We start from the raw sequence: 20,553 nt of genomic DNA, 5'->3' as shown, positions 1-20,553 counted from the left end.
GCGGTGTAATTTTATATTCTTGCCTCAGGCGCAAAATTAGCCAGTTACGGCCCTGCTCCCGCCCCGATTTTGAATGGCCAGGGGTGACCAAGTCTTCCTGAATTGTCAAAATGGGTCCGTGCCTGGAAAAGGTTGGTAACCGCTGCAGTGCGTTTGCCTGAGTGCAAGACAAAACAGAGATCCTGTATCTCTGCAATAGAGAATCTCGTCCAAAAAAATCTCATGGCGGCATCTTCCTTTCGGCCTGGGACTTCCTTTGCGTGGGAAAAACGCCGACGAGACCATCGCCAAAGGTCCCCCGGGAAGGGGACAGACCCGATCGACTGATCATTGCGACAGAAAAGGTTTTTCACAGCGTCAGAGCCGGTTTGCCATTTTCCCAGCACAGCGTTTTGATTTGCCCCAGCAAGAGGATTTGTCACTGAGGAATTGCAGGCGTTTTGTGGGGGGAGTTTCTTTAAAGACGAACGGACGAGAACACAAGCAAAAAGACGTTTGTTAAAATGCCATATTGTGATGGAAAATGTTAAAAATCGTGGTGTAACCTATCAGCTGCCCCTCCTCTCCCAGAGCTGGCAGAGAACCCAGGAGTCCGGGCTCCCACCCCCTGCTCTAACCACCAGTCCCCATTGCTCTCCCAGCGCCGGGGAGAGAACCCAGGAGTCCGGGCTCCCACCCCCTGCTCTAACCACCAGCCCCCACTGCCCTCCCAGCAAAAGGGAGAGAACCCAGGAGTCCTGGCTCCCACCCCCTGCTCTAACCACCAGCCCCCACTGCCCTCCCAGCGCGGGGGAGAGAACCCAGGAGTCTCAGCTCCCCAGCCCCCCGGGGGGCGTGCCCAGGCTCTAGGGGGTCAGTAAGGGCCATGGTGAGGTAACGGGGTGCTGTGGAGAGAGATCTGCTGCCATCCAGCGGTCCAGTGAGCAGCTTTTTCCATGCAGTAGTAGCTGCTCAAAGTTACAAACAGCCCCTTAGAGGGCAGTGGGGGCTGGTGGTTAGAGCAGGGGGGCCGGGAGCCAGGACTCCTGGGTTCTCTCCCTGGCGCTGGGAGGGCAGTGAGGGCTGCTGGTTAGAGCAGGGGGCCGGGAGCCAGGACTCCTGGGTTCTCTCCCCGGCGCTGGGAGGGCAGTGAGGGCTGGTGGTTAGAGCGGGGGGGCGGGGAGCCAGGACTCCTGGGTTCTCTGCCCGGCGCTGGGAGGGCAGTGAGGGCTGGTGGTTAGAGCAGGGGGCCAGGAGCCAGGACTCCTGGGTTCTCTCCCTGGCACTGGGAGGGCAGTGGGGGCTGGTGGTTAGAGCGGGGGGGGGCAGGCGCTGGGGAGCCCTGGGGCTCCAGGCTGTGGTGCGGAGGCGCTGTGCCCCATGGCCAATCAATGCTACAAGGTGCACCTGGGGGCTGGCTACCGGCACAACCTGGCCACTGGCCCCTCTGCCTCACCCTTCAGAGCCCCCCCCCCCCCCTCCCCCGGCAGCCTTTAGGAGCCTTGTTGCCACCCTCCCCCAAACAGGCCTGGCAGCGGGTGCCCGGGTGGGGCCTTCCCCTGCAGCTGCTTCTGCTGCAGCGTGCCCAGGTGTGTGTGGGGGGGGGGGTGCAGACCCCAACACCCCCCGTGCCTGATGCAAGCAGTGAGTGGAACCGCCCCCCCCCCCCCCAACTCAGGCCTGTGCCCTCCACGCCCCTTCCTCTGGGAATAGGACAAGTGGCAAATGGGGACCCCACCCATGGCCCCCCAACCCAGCACCCCTGCCCCCCCCCATGGGACAAGGACAGGTGCCCCCCTCATGGCTCTGCCCCCCCCCTTCCTCCTACCCCCTCCCCTGCAGCGCTGAGCCCCGTGCTCCCTCCTCCCCACTGCGGGGGCCCCCCCCCAACCCTTTGTGTGGGACCCCGGTGTCCCCCTCCCCCATTGCAGGAAGCAGATCCCCATGCGCCGCCGGAGGGCCCTGGAGGAGGAGCAGCGGCGGAATGAGCGGCACCCGTTCCACGGCACAGTGCCGGGTGCCGGGTGCCGTGCCGTGCCAACCACCTGCAAGCACACCCCAGACCTCCACCTGGTGGGCTGGCAACACATCCCCGCCCCGCCCCCAACCCCGATGCCGGCCTGTGCCCCCCCCCCCCTCCCGCTTCCTCTGCAAGGGGCTGGTAGGGCGCTGGGCTCTGGGGCGACCCGGCCTGCGACCTCGACAACTTCTGCGTGACCAGCCTGGGCGAGACAAAGCCTCTTCGACCACCACCAGGGCCGACCCCTACGGCCTGCACGAGTAGCGCGAGCTGGACGGGGTGGCGGCGCTGGCCTGTGGGGCAGGGAACCCAGGCGTCCTGCGGGTCCATGCCCCACTCCCAGGGCAGTCTGGCTGCAGAGTCGGGGGACGGGGGGGGGGGGGACCCAAGCTTCCTGCTGGACTTTAGTGGGGAGAATGCCCGTCCCCGTCCCCCCCAAAGACGGGAAGGTGGACACAGAGCCTCCCAGTGGAATAAACTAGCATGGCTGTGATTGCGCAAGGTTGGCTGCAGCAGGAAGTGATGGCATTCTACAACAGGAAGTGGTCAGTCTCCAACAGGAAGTGGGGTCACTAGGTAGTGCCAGCCCACTGGGACACGCCAGGCCGTGATGTTGTTCCGCAGCAGGAAGCGATAGCAGTAGGAAGCCTATCCCCTTGGGGCATAACAGGACATGATGTCATTCTCCAACAGCACGTGATCATTCGCCAACAGGAAGTGATGTCACTAAGTTAAACCCAGCCTGCTGGGCCATGCCAGGAAGTGATATCATTCTACAGCAGGACGTAATAGCACTAGGAAGCCCATGCCCTAGGGGAATGACAGGAAATGATGTAATTCTACAACAGGAAGTGCTGGCATATCACAGCATGATGTCATTCTATAACAGGAAGTGGTGTCACTTCCCTGCTTGACATGACAGGCCGTGATGTCATTCCACAGGGCTTCGGCAGGCAGGGGTGTCAACCAATAGACTTGCCCACTTGCTGACTCAGACCGCACAAACGAAGGCGACGCCCGGAGACGATTTCATCACAAAGCCAGCCAATCGGCTGCAGCCACCTCTTCAGTGACACTTTTTGATAAAGAAATTAATTAATTGGAAGGACCCACATGCCTCTGATTAGCCAAAAGCTGAGCGTGGCAGGCGGCAGGCCCCGCCCGCTTTAGCAAATCAGCACCTGATTGGTGGAGAGGGCTGTGGGGCTGGCCTGGCTGGGGGGAGGGGCGGGGCGCACCCTCCCCCAGGGTGAGTGGGGGGCTGCTAGCTGCTGATTTGGGTGGGTCGTGGGGGGAGGCAGGACTGGGGGGGGGGGCGTTGCCCGAGGCAACCGCCATAACCAGTGAGAATGGTGCCAGCCGCAGGTCTCCTGACCCCCCCTTGCCTCAGTTTCCCCTCTTTCATTCCACCCAGCACCCCCCCCGCCACCCACGTCTGCGATCAGAGGTGTGGGGCTGGTCTCCCCCCCCCCGCCCCCCCAGGAGGCCGGCGCTGGGGAACTCCCTGCCCCATGACACAAGGTAATGCGCCCAGCTCCTGCCCCCTCACCGACCCAGCGTGTTGGTGGAGAGCTGCTGTGGCCCACCAAATTTCTGTAGCACCTAAGGGTGACGTGAGCAACCAAGACGTAGGCTCCCAGCGCCAGGGAGAGAACCCAGGAGTCCTGGCTCCCACCCCCTGCTCTAACCAGCAGCCCCCACTGCCCTCCCAGCGCCGGGGAGAGAACCCAGGAGTCCTGGCTCCCACCCCCTGCTCTAACCACCAGCCCCCACTGCCCTCCCAGCGCCGGGGAGAGAACCCAGGAGTCCTGGCTCCCACCCCCTGCTCTAACCACCAGCCCCCACTGCCCTCCCAGCACCAGGGAGAGAACCCAGGAGTCCTGGCTCCCACCCCCTGCTCTAACCACCAGCCCCCACTGCCCTCCCAGTGCCGGGGAGAGAACCCAGGAGTCCTGGCTCCCACCCCCTGCTCTAACCACCAGCCCCCACTGCCCTCCCAGAGCCGGGGAGAGAACCCAGGAGTCCTGGCTCCCACCCCCTGCTCTAACCACCAGCCCCCACTGCCCTCCCAGCGCCGGGGAGAGAACCCAGGAGTCCTGGCTCCCACCCCCTGCTCTAACCACCAGCCCCCACTGCCCTCCCAGTGCCGGGGAGAGAACCCAGGAGTCCTGGCTCCCACCCCCTGCTCTAACCACCAGCCCCCACTGCCCTCCCAGAGCCGGGGAGAGAACCCAGGAGTCCTGGCTCCCGGCTCCTGCTCTAACCACCAGCTCCCACTGCCCTCCCAGTGCCGGGGAGAGAACCCAGGAGTCCTGGCTCCCGGCCCCCTGCTCTAACCACCAGCCCCCACTGCCCTCCCAGCTCCGGGGAGAGAACCCAGGAATCCTGGCTCCCAGCTCTAACCACCAGCCCCCACTGCCCTCCCAGCGCCGCGGAGAGAACCCAGGAGTCCTGGCTCCCAGCTCTAACCACCAGCCCCCACTGCCCTCCCAGCGCCGGGGAGAGAACCCAGGAGTCCTGGCTCCCAGCTCTAACCACCAGCCCCCACTGCCCTCCCAGTGCCGGGGAGAGAACCCAGGAGTCCTGGCTCCCGGCCCCCTGCTCTACCCACCAGCTCCCACTGCCCTCCCAGCGCTGGGGAGAGAACCCAGGAGTCCTGGCTCCCGGCTCTAACCACCAGCCCCCACTGCCCTCCCAGAGCAGGGAAGAGAACTGGACCCTGGGGGGCGGGGAGGGGCACAAGGACCAATGAGGCTGTGCTCGTAGGTGGTGGGATGGATCAAGTCGATGGCGGCAGGCCGGACCGCTGGACACCCAGACAGCGACGGTCGGGCACGTGACCGCCACGGGGGCTGTGGGAGGGGGGAGAGGAGTTTGGGGCGGGGCTTAAAGACAGCTGGAGGCGGGCTCAGGTAGCCAAGGAAACGGTGCCTTTATTCCACGGGGTTTAAACAAGTGACTCCCCCTCCGACCGCAGCGAGGTAGAACTGCCCCCCAGCCCTGTTTTCGGTGGGGGGCCTTCCCCGGGCCGGGGGGGGGCTGGCGCCGAGAGGGGCCGGTGGGGGGCACCCCAGACAGTATGTGTGTGTGTGTGTGTATATATATATATATATATATTCATATTTATAGTGTAGCTGGCAGGGTGGGGGGGGGCCGGGGGCCCGACAACGAGGGCAGGGCCCCCCCGTCACCCGCCAGGGCTACGTATCGCCCCCCCGGGGGGGGAGCAGGGTCCCGGCTGGACAGAGCAGGGGGGAGGGGTCCCCCCCCTCAGTCGTCAATACAGATCACTTCCCCGGCCCGCGGCTCCTTCCTCTCCAGGGGGTCACCGTCCCGCTCACGCTTCACCAGCACCGGGGGGCCGTTGGTGGTGGCTGTGGTGGGGAAGAAGGGGGGGTGAACGGAGAGAGATCGAGCCCCCAGCGCCCCCCGCTGTTACCGCCAGCCCCCACTGCCCTCCCAGCACCAGGGAGAGAACCCAGGCATCCAGCTCCAGGCCCCCTGCTCTAACCACCAGCCCCCACTGCCCTCCCAGCGCCGGGGAGAGAACCCAGGAGTCCTGGCTCCCACCCCTGCTCTAACCACCAGCCCCCACTGCCCTCCCAGCGCCGGGGAGAGAACCCAGGAGTCCTGGCTCCCACCCCCCTGCTCTAACCACCAGCCCCCACTGCCCTCCCAGTGCTGGGGAGAGAACCCAGGCGTCCGGCTCCCGGCCCCCACTGCCCTCCCAGCACCGGGGAGAGAACCCAGGCGTCCGGCTCCCAGCCATCCCATCCCCAGGCCCTGACCTGCGATGAAGGACCCAGCAGGCATCTGGCTGTAGTTGGTGCCCCCCGCGGGCAGCGCTCCGGCACTGAAGGAGCCCCCAAAGCTCGGGGGGGTGGCGTAGGGACCTGGCGGGAAGGCCTGGAAGGGAGAGCGGGGGGGTAGTGAGTGGGTAGGGGCAGGGGCAGGGGGTGGGCGGCGCCCCTACATTGTGAACAGGGCCTGGGGGGGACCCCTGGGTGAATCCCCCCTGGTGTTACAGGGCTTAGGTGTTGGCGATTCTCCCAGGCATTAGGGGACCCCTGGGTGAATCCCCCCCAGGTGTTACGGGGCCCAGGGGGCTGGTGACTCTCCCGGGTGTTAGGGACCCCCCAGGTGAATCCCCCCGGGGCGTTACGGGGCCCAGGGGCTGAGCCTGCGGGCGTTACCGGCACAGTCTGGACCTCGCTGGCCTTGTTGGCCAGGCGGCTGAGGATGCTGCGCTCCGACATCTGGAGGCGGGCGGCGATGGGCGGGATGCGGGACAGGGTGGCCGGCAGGCGGGTCACGTCGGCCTTCATGTCGCTCAGCAGCTCCTCCAGCTGGTTGAGCACTGGGGCGCGGAGAGACAGAGAGAGGGGGGGAGGAGGCGTCAGGTGCGGGGGGCTGGGGCACGGCCCAGCCGCCCTGAGCCAGCTGGGACGCCTCCGTGCAGGATTGGCTCAGCCGAGAGCACCAGACTGGAGAGCATCGGGGGGGGGGGTTATTACTCCAGAGATACTCAGGGGATACTCAGGGGCTGAGTACTTCAGAGATACTCAGGGGATACTTAAGAGAGTAAATACTCCAGAGATACTCAGGAGAGTAAACACTCCAGGAGATACTCAGGGGGCTGAGTTCTTCATAGATACTCAGGGGATACTTAGGAGAGTAAATACTCCAGAGATACTCAGGAGAGTAAATACTTCAGAGATATCCAGAGGCTGAATACTCTTGCAATACTCAGGAGATATGCAGGAGAACGAATACTTCAGAGATACTCGGGGGCTGAATACTCCAGAGATACTCTGGGGGAATACATACTCCAGCGATATTCGGGGGAATACATACTCCAGAGATATTCAGGGGGAATAAATACTCCAGAGCTACTCAGAAGATGCTCAGGAGGGTGAATTCTCCAGAGACACTCAAGGGATACTCAGGTGTGTGTTTGAATACTCCGGAGATATTCAGGTGATACTCAGGGTATAGATATTCCAGAGATACTCAAGGGAGTTAAATTAGATTAATACTAAACGGATACTCAGGAAGCTCAGGGGAATGAGCACGCCAGAGATACTCAAGGGATACCTGGCGGACAGGTTAATACTCCAGAGATACTCAGGTGATAAATGCTCCAGGGATACTCAGGCGCATAAATGTTCCAGAAATACTCAGGGGGATATTCAAGAGGATGAGTACTCAAAAGATACTCAAGGGATAGTCAGGGAGGCTGAATGCTCCAGAGATACTTGGGGGATACTCAGGTGGATGAGTACTCCAGAGATACTTCAGGGAGAGGAATACACAAGAGATATTCAAGTGATACTCAGGGGGGTGAATACATTGGAGATATTCAAGTGATATTCAAGAAGAGAAATACACCGGATACCAAATTGATACTCGGGGGATGAATACACCAGAGATATTCAAGTGACAGGGAGAAATACACCAGAGATACTCGGTGGGGATGGATGTGCTAGAGATACTCAAAGAGGATGAATACACCAGAGATACTCACATGATACTTGGGACAGGAATACACCAGAAATACCCATCAGGTGGGGGGAGTGATGGTGGAGTAATGCACCGGAGATACGTAGGAGGTGAAGTACACCAGAGACACTCATATGATACTTGGGGTTAGGGAGGGAGGTGAAATACACCAGAGATACTCACAAAATTCTCAGGGGAGAAATACACCAGAGATACTCACATGATACTCGGGGAGAAATACACAAGTGATACCCAAGAGATACTCAAAGGATACTTGAGAGATACATCAGCGAAACTCAGCAGATACTCAGCATACACCAGCAAAACTAAGAGCATACATCAGCAGATACTTGGAGGATAGTAATCAGATACACTAGAGATACTCCAGGCATACTCAGCAGATATTTGGGGGGGATGTACTTAGCTGATACTCCTGGGCTACACCAGAAATACTTAGCCAGTGCTTGGGAGGGTACTCAGCAGATGCACAAGAGATACTCAGAGGATACACCAGAGATACACAGAGCAGGATTAAGGAGACAACCGAACACAGCGGCATTTCTGATCACAACCCCACTTTAATGATTCAGAGAGCACGGTACAGAGGATGCGTTGGAGGTTACAGACACCGTCCTCTCCGAGGCCGCCTGCCCGCCCTCCTCTTACCCTTGTGAAGGACGGCGTTGGCAGGCTTGTTGCCAGCCAGGGACTCCTTGGACAAGTGCTGGTGGCTCTCGGCCAGACACTCGACCTCGGCAAAGCGGGTGTTGAGGGCCATGGCCGGGTGGCTGGGGTCCTGAGTCATGTTCAGGTAGGCGGCTCGGCGCAGCTGCTCCTCGATCACCAGGGCTTGCTCCAGGAGCTGGAGGGAATGGCAGGGGAGAGGAAAGTGGCTGAGCTGCCCGGGGCGGCACAGGGGTATTGGATGGTCAATGCCCCCCGCCCCAACCACCAGCCCCCACTGTCCTCCCAGCGCCAGGGAGAGAACCCAGGAGTCCTGGCTCCTGGCCCCCTGCTCTAACCACCAGCCCCCACTGCCCTCCCAGCTCCGGGGAGAGAACCCAGGAGTCCTGGCTCCCAGCCCCCCTGCTCTAACCGCCAGCCCCCACTGCCCTCCCAGTGCCGGGGAGAGAACCCAGGAGTCCTGGCTCCCAGCCCCCCTGCTCTAACCGCCAGCCCCCACTGCCCTCCCAGCGCCGAGGAGAGAACCCAGGAGTCCTGGCTCCCGGCCCCCTGCTCTAACCACCAGCCTCCAGTGCCGGGGAGAGAACCTGGACCCCAAGGGGCCAGAGGAGGCTCCTCATGGCCAGACCTTGACCACCCCCCACCTTGAACCTCCTGGCCAGGAACTTGTTCTTCATCTCCAGGAAGTTGCCCTTGTTGGCCTCGGTCTTGAAGGGCTCGTTGATGATGGTGAACTGGGCGTCGTTCTGGATGTCCTGCCAGCGGGCGTAGCCATGTCTGCGCCGGGCGGGGGAGGGGCGCTAAGGAGCCAGACCGTTGTGGCCGGGGGCTGCTCCCCTCCCCCCAACGTCTCTTTCTCCCGTATCCCCCAATCAGATGCCCCGGTGCTGGCTGGCGGGACGGGAGAGGTTCCCGAGGACCGTCAGGGGGATGGGTAATTTCCAGCAGCAGGGAGTTCCGCAGGAGAACGGCCTGCATTCCCAGACCACAAAGCCCCACCCCCTCCGTGCCCGCCCAGGCACTGCTTGGCCGCAGTGAAGGATACAAGACGATGCCGGCCAGCAGCCAGTAATCGTGCCGCCGGTGCCAGATCTCGTTCAGCTTGCTGGAGGAGATGGCCGCCCGCTCCTCGTTCTGCCAGAGCGTGTGGAGCTCTGCGGAGACAAGGGGGTGCCGGGAGATCCGTGGGCACGCCCGAGGAAGGGGCACAGAGCGAGCGGGGGCAGGGACTGTACCAGCCACGTCTCTGCCGACCGAGATCGGGTCCCCACGGACCATCCCAGAGCCCCTGACACAAGCCCCGGCACAGGATGGTGCCCTGGCACTCAGGGCGGCACCCCAGCACACGCTGGGCGGCAACCCGGCACACTCAGGGAGGCACCCCGGCACACGCTGGGCGGCACCCCGGCACACTCAGGGAGGCACCCCGGCACACCCTGGGAGCACCCTTGCATGCTCAGGGCAGTACCCCAACATACCATAGGTGGCACCCCAGCACACTAAGGACAGCACCCTGACATACCGTGGGCAGCACCCTGGCACACCCTGGGTGGAACCCCGATATACTGTGGGCAGCACCCCAGCACACCCTGGGCGGTACCCTGGTACACTCAGGGCCCTTGAGTGGCCTCTCACCTGTGAAGCCACCATCCGCGATGTTGAACATGAACCGGGGCTTGTCGTTCTTGTCCTCCTTCCGCCCGTTCGCCTTGCTGTCCTCTTTGACGCCGCACATCTTGGGTTCCTTCCCGGCTTCCTTCTCCGCCTTCACCTCTTCTGCGGGCACAAGGGAAGGGCGTGCAGACATCATTAGGGGGTCATAGTTACCAGCCAGTGGCTACGCAGGCAGGCAGACAGACCTCAGGCCCAACCGTAGCCCCGACACCCAGCCCCCAGTGGCTGCAAGGGTGACAGTTTAAAGAGCCATCAGTAGGTTTCAGAGTGAACACGGGGACGGCTTCACAGGGCGGATTGCGTCCTCCTTAGCCTTTCGCATACGATGACAGACATGCTCCAGGGCCCCAGAATCTCCCTCTCCGCCCCAGACAAACCTGAGCAGAAGAAATATTATTTCCCTGCCCCCCCAGGCCGCTCCCCAAGTTACCTTTCTCCTTTGGCTCCTCAATCTCCGTAGGCCTCTCCTCGGCTTTCTCCACCAGCGGCTTCTCTTCAACACCTGCAACCCCACAGCACCGAGGACCGAGGGTCAGAGGGAGACCAGGTGCCGGGACAAGCACACAGGCGAGGACCCGTCCGGCCTGCACCTCGCTGGGGCAAGTCCCGGCTGCTCTCCCTGCCGCCATTTCCCCCTCCATCCCCAGCTGCGCTCCCTGCCTCAGTTTCCCCATCTGCTCTCCCTGCCCCAGTTCCCCCTCCGTCTCAGCCGCTCTCCATGCCTCAGTTTCCCCATTCATCCCCATCTGCTCTCCCTGCCTCAGTTTCCCCCTCTGTCCCCATATGCGCTCCCTGCCTCAGTTTCCCCATCTGTCCCCAGCTGCACTCCCCGCCTCAGTTCCCCCTCCATCCCATCTGCACTCCCTGCCTCAGTTTCCCCCTCAATCCCAGCCGCGCTTCCTGCTTCAGTTCCCCCCCTGTCCCCAGTCGGTCTCCATTCCTCAGTTTCCCCAGCCGCTCGCTCTGCCTCAGTTTCCCCACCCATCACCAGCTGCACTCCCTGCCTCAGTTTCCCCAGCCGCTCTCCCAGACTCACCCACCCGCCCCGGCCCAGGAATTACCCGATTTCTCCTTCTCCTCCTTGACCGAGGGCTCCACTTCCGCCTCCTTCTCCCCCGGCCCTGGGGGCTCCTCCGCCTCCGCTTTCCGGCCCGCCTCGGGCTCGCTCCGCTCCCCGGGGGAGGCGGCAGGCGTCGGCTGCTCCAGCACGGTGCCCTACGCGGGAGGGGAAACAGCTACTGCAGGGCAGCACGCCTGCCCCAAGCTGGGTTCAGGCGCTGCCGGGGGGCAGCCCGGTGCCCCCGGACCCCCAGCTCGCACGGCGCAGGGCACCTACCTCCGTCTCCGTCCGGTCGCCGTCCTTCATTTCCTTCTCCACCTCCTTCCCCTCCAGCTCGTCCCTCTCGGCCGGCGGCCCCAGGCCGTCCCCTCGCTCACTGGGGGCTGGCGTGGCTGAGAGAAGACGGGTATCAACGAGGCAGCTCCCAGGCTCCTACCTCTTTCTCCCCTGCACGCCCCCGGGGCGGTGCCCGGATCCCGGCCCCCGGCGGCCCAGGCCTTACCTGGCTTGGATGTGCAAGGCGTGTTGCTGCAGCTGGCGTCCGGGGTGGTGGTGGAGGTCTTGACGGTGGGCGAGGACGCCAGGGACGATCTCTTGGAGTCGGTGCTGGGGTCCGGCATCAGCTCGGGCATGCTCCATCGCCCATTGATGTGTTCGAACTCCTGCACCTGCGGGGAGGGGAACGGACCGAAGCTCAGGGGCTGAGCCGGGAGGAGATGCCAGGTGGCCCCAGGCTCAGCCGGAGCCCCTCCGGCACCTCCCCCGCCCCCCCGTCCTCAAAGCCCTCCCCTCTCTGCGACGCACCTTCTTTTTAACCAGCGACATGACGCCAATGCGGGTCAGGACCTGCTGCCGTGACAGCCCCTCCCTGGGCACGCCGTCGGCAAAGGTCTCCGAGCCGTCTGCCCCGGGCTCACAGAGGTGCCTCATGAAGAGGGAGACATAGGCCCTGCGGGGGGGAAAACATAGGGACGACTGGGAGCTCAGAGCCAGGGGAGGCATCACAGTCCCCTGGGATGGGCAACACCCTGAACCCTTCTGTTTGGTGAGAACAGCCTCCCGAGCTGTCTGCAAGCAAGGTGCGGGAGCTAGGACACACACCTGCAGAGGGCAGAGCTACCCTCATATTTACCTTTGCTGTTTAAAGAGACATCACTAGGGTTCAGAGTTAACACATAATATTTAAAGAGTTATCACTAGGGTTCAGAGTTAACACATAACATTTAAAGCGTTATCATTAGGGTTCAGAGTTAACACATAACGCTTTAAGAGTCATCATTAAGTTTCGGAGTCAACAGCTAGTGTTTAAAGTGTCATCATTAGGGTTCAGAGTTAACACACACGGACAAAATGGCCACCATTAGGGTTCAGAGTTAACAAACACTGTTTAAAAAGGTGATCACTGGGGTTCAGAGTCAACATACAGTTAAAATGGCCACCATTAGGGTTCAGAGTTAACACACAGTGTTAAATGGTCATCGTTAGGATTCAGAGTTAACATTGTTAGAATAGCCTATAGTAAGGATCAGAATTAACACACACTGTTAAGTGGCCACCATTAAGTTTCAAAGTTAATACATTGTTAAATTGTCATCATTAGGGCTCAGAATTAATGCATTCATTTCAAAGAGCCACTATTAAGGTTCAGAGTTAACACACATAGTTAAAATGGCCATCATTAGCGTTCAGAGTTAACAAACTCTGTTTAAAATGACCATCAGTGGGGTTCCAAAATAACACAGACAGTTAAATGGCCACCATTAGGGTTCAGAGTTAGCATGCTGTTAAACTGTCATCACCACGGCTCAGAATTAACACGTTCAGTTCAGAGAGTCATTATTAGGGTTCAGAGTGAACACACGTTAGTAAAGCAGCCATCATTAGGGTTCCGAGTTAACAACCTCTGTTGAAAATGGCCGTCAGTAGAGTTCAGAGTTAACACACACTGCAAACATGGCCATCAGTAGTAGATAGTAGTAGTAGGCATCCTTCAGTCTGCATAGACTATGGATCGCACCCTTTAAAGTTTCAATTGAGGACTTCATTTACAGCGTCTATTGTGACTATAAAGACCCACACGAGTAGGTTTCAGAGTTAACACACACTGTTAAGTGCCCATCATTAGGGTTCAGAGTCGACGGATAGTGTTTAAGGTGTCATTATTAGGGTTCAGGGTTAACACACTGTTAAAATGGCCATCAGTAGGGTTCAGAGTTAACCAGCCCAAAAAACTGCGGGGAACAGGTGCCCCGTCATGGCAGGAACCCAGAAGTGAGGCAGTCGCCGGCAGGAGGACACCAGCCACGCCCCACGCCCTCCCCGGTACCAAACAGCTGCCATCAGACCCGTCTTCTCGTCCCGCCCTGCTGAGGGGCACCCCGCAGGGACCCTGTGCGGTGGGCCGGGTGGGACGGCAGCCATGGCTCGGGCGTGCCACCCCCGTCCTCCGGCTCAGCCGCCCCCTGCAAGGGGCTGATCTCCGTCTGCATGAGGGAGGGGGCCAGCGCCTTCCCACGCCCCCCCCAGGAAAACAGACGGCTGGCGGCACGACAGGGCACTCAGATGAGTAAGAACCGTCATCATGTGGCAAGGGGACGTCCCTGCGCCCCCAGCCGTGCCCCAGCCTCAGCGCAGCAGGGACGCGGTGTCGGCCCCCGGAGCTCACACCTACTTGAATTCCTTCTCCGTCTTGCCCCGAAGGTCCCGGACCAGCCACTGGGAGGTGAAAGCGTCCTGGGGGGGCATCCCCCAGCGCATGACGGCGTTCAGGAAGGCCTTGCGCTGCCGGGTGTTGAAACCCAGCACCTGGAAACCAGGGTGGAGGGGAGAGAGAAGGGTTGTGTAGCAAAACCAGCGCCGGGGAGAGAACCCAGGAGTCCTGGCTCCCGGCCCCCTGCCCTACCCACCAGCCCCCACTGCCCTCCTCCACGCAGGGCAGTGTCTCACCTCAATGTTGCCCCCGACTCGGGCCAGCAGCGGTGGCAGGGGTTTGTCCTTCTCGTTGCGGAGCTGCCGTTTGGACTGGCGCCGTCCTGCAGCGACGGAAGGAAAAGCAAATGAAATGATCCTGTCAGGCCAGAGAGCCTAAACCAGACTCCAGTGACACCTTCCCTCCACCAGACCTCAGGCCCACTTCAGGACCAACCCAGCTCCATCGTCCCAGCCAGGGCTTGGGCCAGCTCCACCTCTAGGGCTGGAGATCCCCCCACCGCTCTGGGGAACCTGTCCCAGTGCCTCACCGCCCTCCTGGGGGGAGAGTTTTTCCTCACCTCCGACCCCCACCTCCCCCACCGCCACGTGAGCCCATCGCTCCTCATCCTGCCCCCCGGCACCCCCGAGAACAGCCTCCCCCCGGCCTCGTCAGAGCCCCTGCAGGGAGGTGAAGGCTGCCAGCAAACCCCCCTCGCTCTTCTCTTCTGCCAACTCACCACGCCCCAGTCCCTCGGCCTCTCCTCGCCGGCCACCTGCTCCAGCCCCCGGCGCATTTTGGTTGCCCTCCGCCGGCCCCTCTCCAACGCACCCACGTCCCTTCCGCACTGGGGGGCCCAGAACCGGACACAACCCTCCAGCTGGGGCCTCCCCAGTGCCGAGTAGAGGGGACCAATCACTTCTCTAGCGCCGCTGGAAATGCTCCGCCTGACGCAGCCCAATGCGCCGGTCGCCTTCTCGGCTACAAGGTCCCACTGGTGGTTCCTCTCCAGCCTCTCACCCGCCGCGACCCCCAGGTCCTTCTCTGCTGCCCGGCTCCTTAGCCAGTCGGGCCCCAGCTTGGGATTCTCCCGTCCCACGGACAGGACTTTGCATTTCACCTCGTTCAACCTCATCCAATTTCTTTTGGCCCAATCCTCCTCTTTGTCCAGGTCACTCTGGACCCTGTCCCGATCCTGCAACGTATCTACCTCTCCCCCCAGCTTGGTGGCACAGGTGAGACATTCAGGAAAAGTTCCTGGAAGTTCGACATCCCACCGGGTGGGTGTTAAAAGCCCTTGGACAGGGTCTGTGTCCTCCTGGTTAACCCCTTCCCCCGCCCCCCGCAGCCAACATCAGCCCTCACCTTCCGGCCGCTCGTCGAAGTCCTCGTCCTCCTCCTCCGATCCCACCGAGTACTCGGACTGATTGTCTGAAACATCAGCCGGAGGGTTGGTGATCTGGGAAGCTCTTCCCCACCCCGCCCTGCTGCCCCATTCCGCCCAAGAGAAGCTAAGGCCAGGCCAGATTTTAACTCCCCTTCCGTCCCGAAGGCGGAATTCAGAATCGTCCCCACGGGGCGAGAATTCGGGGGCTGACGAAACATCAGCCCTTGAAGCATTCGATATCGGCCCGGGTGGAGTATTTCACCCCCTCTCTGCTGTGTGAGAGTAACAGAAATACCCACCGGGCGAATGTTTCATACGTCAGGCGCTGTAGAAAACACGAACGATAGCTGTGTACCGGTTACAGTTAAGTGTTATAAATAATATAAGGCTGTGTCTACACTAGAAACGCCTGTCGACAGGGAAACCTCGACAGAATTTTCTGTCGATGGATTGCGCCGATACGCAACCTCCTCCGTCTGGTGCCAGAAAACGGAAAGGCAGCTCTGCAAAGAGGGCTGCCCGGTAACCGGAAGCCCCCGCTCTGTCGACAGAAGTGGTTACGCTTGCGTTTTTTTTTTTTGTCGCCAGTATTCCGTCCGGAGATTGCTGTGGCTCAAGTTTTTGAGGGAGAAAACTGTCGAGGAAAATGCGGAGTTCTGCCGAGAGAATGCTTTAAGCCTGTGGCCGGTCCCTGGATTATGCCGACAGAAGCTATGTCTCTTCTGTCCACAAAACTCTGTGATACAGAGTTTCGTGTGTTTTCCTTGTTTTTGTTTTTCTAGAAAACGTTCACTTAAGAACACAATAGCCTCTATCGAATGTAACGTACTCCAGACAAATCAAACATGAACGACTAAAATATAGACACTCGTCTGTATCTCATTTCTACCACACTCCCCACCTTTAGATTAAAATAAATTTATTTTAATCATTTATATTTGAAATGTTATTAAATATGCAACACTATATGAATCATATTAATTATGAATTAATTAATATGTAGTCAACACGTTAATTAATTAATAATTAACATCTTAATTAATAAATAAAATGTTAATAAATTAATATATTGGCACGTGATATTTCATCTATAACAGTTTTTTCATGGTGGATACTTTGATAATATTTAAAGTCTATATATACATTTAAAATCAGTAAGTGTTTTAACAGTTAATACTTTCTATTTAAAACACTATGAATATAAACTATTAGCTAGAAAAATTATAATATGACGTTTTATGTGTTTTCTTCATTTTTATTCTACTATAAACATTTACTTATGAATAAAATATCAATTATTAAATATAAAGAACTACAGAGAAATCAAATATGAACTAATGAAATACATATGTTTATAATTCATATCTGATTTCACCCCAGCATATATCTTTATATTAAAATATACATTCTAGTTTATATTTTAATATATTATTTATAAATATGAAGTAGTAAAATATATATTAATATATTAATTAACATAAAATATATATTTTAATATCTGTGTCTATAACACAAGATAACTTTACATTAAAATACCAATTTAATAATTTCTATTTTCATATATTATATAAAATACTATATATTAAGAGTTAATCCTTGGTATTATATGCCTAGTATATATAAATATAAAACAATAAGTAAAGTACTATACAGAAATCAAATATGAACTATTAAAATATGTACATTCATCGTTCATATCTGATTTCTATAACACTGTTTTCCTTTATCCTAAATATATCTACTTAGTAGGCTATATTTTAATATATTAATTATATAAAGTAACATATATTCAGTGTTAATAGTTGGTATGATAGTCATAGTATCTATAAATATAAAAGCAACAAAGAACGATACAGGAATCAAACATGAACTATTAAAATAGGTATTTTCATAATTCATATCTGATTTCTATAACTGCATCTCTTCACATGAAAATCTATATTCACGAGGTTATATTTAATATATAAAATAATATCTATTTAGTGTTAACACGTTGTATTATATTTATAGAATATAAAAATATAAAAATATATAAAAATAAACTATGCAGAAATCAAATATGAACTATGAAAATATGTACTTGCCTCAATCATATCTGATTTCTATGACACCACGTATCTTTGTATTCAAATACCTATTTAGTAGTTTAAATTTGAATACACTACAAAAAATGATCTATATTAAGAGTTAATAGTTTCTATTCTATTTATGCTGCATACAAATAGAAAACCAATACGCATCTGATAGTGAATATCTAAAAGAAAATGTAAGATTTTATATTATACGTTAATTAAGTCTCGTATAAAGTGGTAATTGGGAAGATAGATTTTAAGTTTCTCATGTTAGTGATACGACTTAAAAATGAACTATTGCTAAATGAAATCCAGAGCAGACGAGTACGTATTAACTCGAATCTATAAACGATTGTGATGGGGTTCTGGGGTCCCCCAAGCTCTGCACCCTGTCCGCAGGCAGGAGTGACTCTCACTCAGCAGGAGAACAGCGGGTTTATTAGCCGACAGGACACAGCATCGTTCAGAGGAGTCAGTACAGCAGGCAGAGACAGCCAGTCCAATCCATGTTGGGGAGAGGAGGCCCCGAGGGGCCCCCAGAGCTGGGGCCTGGCCCCCTCCTTTGTCTCTCTCTCCCAGCCCAGACTCATTGCTTCCAACTCCCAGTTCCAATTCAAACCCCTCAGGCTCCACCTCCTCCTTTGTCTGCAGTACAAAGGTGTTACCTGGTCGTCAGGGTTACCCTCAGCAGGAGCCCCACACCCTCTGTGAGCCCCACACACACACACAGGTATCCCCCACTCCATCACATCTCTCCCCCCTTCCAGACCGAACTGAGCGGGGTCACTCAGCCAGTGACCTGGGGAAGTTCGGGGCCCTCCCCTCGTGATCGGGCATCGGCTGTACCCTCTGTTCTCCCCTCGATGTGCACCACCTCCACGTCATAGTCCTGCTGGGGGAGGCTCCAACTCAGGAGCTTGGTATTGGCCCTTTTCATGTGATGCAGCCGGGCAAGTCCCTTTAGTTCCCTCAGGTTGGTCGGTCTCCCTGCTTCTGTCTCTGGTCCATCAGCCACGTTCTCAAGTCGGGCGGGCAGAGCCCATACAGATGCTGCAGCACCAACAGATCAAATAGTTCTTTTCTGGTCTGGGCCCTGCCCCGTCTGACCCCCATCCCATACAGCTGCTCCGGCCAATGTTTGGAATTCAGTTACAGTCCAGTAAAGGAAGGTGCAAATGCTTCCACCCTTGGCATTTAGCCAGACCACCACAATGGCTGTGTGCCTCAGTTTCCCCTTCCATGCCACACAATAGGTTTGGAATGTTCCTCCTCATGTGAGAGGTTGCAAGACTGGAATGCTTTTTCCTGGTGGTTCCTTCTCCAGCCACCCCAGGCTGGGGAAGTTTTCCTCAGACAATGGGCTAGTTTCCTTATTGGCACCTTTTTCAAACGCAGGCTCTGCTCTCTCCCCAGGCTGCTGCTGCTGCTGTTCAACACAGACAGACAATGGGAGACACTTTCTCCTTTGTCCCAGCCCCCCGGCTGGTCTCCACACACACACAGAGAAGGTGAAGCAGCTTCTCTCACAGACAACTTGCCATTCCCAGTGGATCAGCTGCTTTCCTGCACAGACACACAGGCACCTTCCTCGGCCCAGGCCTGGAAAACTCTTCGCAGGTCTGTCTTGGCCACTAGTAGACGATGGGTTGGAATCGCTCCTTCCCTCCTTGAGCTGCGGCAGGCCACTCGGTTCAGAACTCCAGGCAGTCCAGGGTTCCCTGCCCCGATCCGGGCTCACCTCTGCAGGATTTTCCTTAACCCTTAGCTCTGCCACTGCACATCCACGCTGCCTTGTCCAGCTTCTTTAATCTCGATTCGGTTTCCAGGTGCTGCCACTTCACAGCGGAGTTGCTCAGCGTGGTTGCAGGCTCTCAGGCTGATGCCCTCTGCACCCCACGATTCCTGGAAGAATCCCTTCAGTGTGCCAGGCTCCTTGCGGGTCACAAGCTGCCCGGGGTTAGGCAGTAGGCCCCTCCGCCCTCTGGGACCGACTCCAACAGACTCCCAGCGGAACCCCTTCTTCAGTGTGACACCCGCTCTCAGGGACCATGAGCACCCTGTCTTGGGAAGGACTCATTCAGCGTCAGCCTCCTCAGGGGTCACTTGTTCCTGGGGGTTGGGCTCTTGGCCCCTCCACCTTCTGGGACCGACTCCAACAGATTCCCAGGAGTAACCCCTCCTCGGGTGTGACATCCCCTCTCGAGGACCACGACCGCAGTTGCTTGGGTTCGGCCGCAGGCCCCTCCGCCTTGGGGAACTGCACCTCACTGCCCTTCAGCACACCTGGGTCTCGCAGGCCCCACTTCTTCCGGGGCCCCGGTCACTTACTGCTGGATGCTCCATCCTTGGGGTGCAGAACATCCCACTCCTGACACCAGTGTGATGGGGTTCTGGGGTCCCCCAAGCTCTGCACCCTGTCCGCAGGCAGGAGTGACTCTCACTCAGCAGGAGAACAGCGGGTTTATTAGCTGACAGGACACAGCATCGTTCAGAGGAGTCAGTACAGCAGGCAGAGACAGCCAGTCCAATCCATGTTGGGGAGAGGAGGCCCCGAGGGGCCCCCAGAGCTGGGGCCTGGCCCCCTCCTTTGTCTCTCTCTCCCAGCCCAGACTCACTGCTTCCAACTCCCAGTTCCAATTCAAACCCCTCAGGCTCCACCTCCTCCTTTGTCTGCAGTACAAAGGTGTTACCTGGTTGTCAGGGTTACCCTCAGCAGGAGCCCCACACCCTCTGTGAGCCACACACACACACACAGGTATCCCCGACTCCATCACAACGATCACATCCTGACTTCCAAAATACGACCTATGAGAACGTGTGTTGTGAGGGAGCCGGGCCGGAGGGCTGCAGAAGTGGGACGGGAGGGAAATACAGATTCAATAGGGTAAAGGGCTCGCTCCTCTGCTGTTGGCTGTGAGCTGGGTGAGGAGTTGAGGAGCGCAGGAGCTGTAGAGAGAGTCTAAGAGGAGCACCCAGGTGCCAGAGGGAAAACCTGCAGTGAGGACGCGGCTGGGGGCTGCCAGGGGGAAGCTGCCTCTGCTATCCCGTACCCTGGCAGTGCCCCTCCCTCCCGACCCACAGACCCCGTGGCCCCAGCCCTGCCCCCCCCGGTTCTGCCGTCGCCGACCAACGAGTGCTGACCTTGGTCCTCCTGTGCAGCATCGTTGTAGTTGACCTGTTTCCGTACCCGTTTCCCCTTGCCCAGGTTCCGGGCCAGGTCCTCCTGCTGCTGCTCGTAATGATGACGCAGCAGCTTCTCCCAGTAGTCAGGGTCCACGTTTTCCTCCTGCTTAATGATCTCCCGCTCGATCTCCTCGATCTGCCGACACAGGCCACGGCCAGCGGTGAGCAAGGGTGGAGCAGCCCCCAGGGCACTGCCAAAACTGGGCAACCCCGACACCCCAGCCCTGCCGGTGCCCCTCACTCCCGACCCACAGCCCCTGCTCCCCAGCCCTGCCGGTCCCCTCACTCCCGACCCACAGCCCCTGC

The 20,553-nt window shown here is 57.8% G+C and overlaps 1 protein-coding gene across 6 annotated transcripts in view; it reads right to left on the bottom strand.

Moving 5' to 3' along the window:
* Positions 1-4,907: 4,907 nt before the first annotated feature.
* CHD3 (chromodomain helicase DNA binding protein 3) overlaps positions 4,908-20,553 on the bottom strand; it is a 70,302-nt gene continuing 54,656 nt past the window's right edge. For all 6 annotated transcript variants that reach the window (XM_074983182.1, XM_074983184.1, XM_074983183.1 and 3 more), the window contains 16 exons: positions 20,206-20,383; positions 14,971-15,036; positions 13,863-13,948; positions 13,588-13,721; positions 11,721-11,865; positions 11,419-11,584; positions 11,193-11,308; positions 10,918-11,071; positions 10,287-10,358; positions 9,818-9,958; positions 9,228-9,336; positions 8,827-8,959; positions 8,165-8,360; positions 6,193-6,356; positions 5,788-5,905; positions 4,908-5,373 (listed from right to left, as the gene is read on the bottom strand). In XM_074983182.1, the coding sequence (XP_074839283.1) occupies positions 5,270-5,373; positions 5,788-5,905; positions 6,193-6,356; positions 8,165-8,360; positions 8,827-8,959; positions 9,228-9,336; positions 9,818-9,958; positions 10,287-10,358; positions 10,918-11,071; positions 11,193-11,308; positions 11,419-11,584; positions 11,721-11,865; positions 13,588-13,721; positions 13,863-13,948; positions 14,971-15,036; positions 20,206-20,383 (2,082 nt within the window). In that variant the 3' untranslated portion in view covers positions 4,908-5,269. The remainder of the gene's footprint in view (positions 5,374-5,787; positions 5,906-6,192; positions 6,357-8,164; positions 8,361-8,826; positions 8,960-9,227; positions 9,337-9,817; positions 9,959-10,286; positions 10,359-10,917; positions 11,072-11,192; positions 11,309-11,418; positions 11,585-11,720; positions 11,866-13,587; positions 13,722-13,862; positions 13,949-14,970; positions 15,037-20,205; positions 20,384-20,553) is intronic.

The sequence above is a fragment of the Carettochelys insculpta genome, unplaced genomic scaffold (genome assembly GCF_033958435.1).
Source record: "Carettochelys insculpta isolate YL-2023 unplaced genomic scaffold, ASM3395843v1 scaffold_0040, whole genome shotgun sequence".
NCBI lineage: Eukaryota > Metazoa > Chordata > Testudines > Carettochelyidae > Carettochelys > Carettochelys insculpta.
This window is presented reverse-complemented; position numbering and strand designations above follow the sequence as displayed.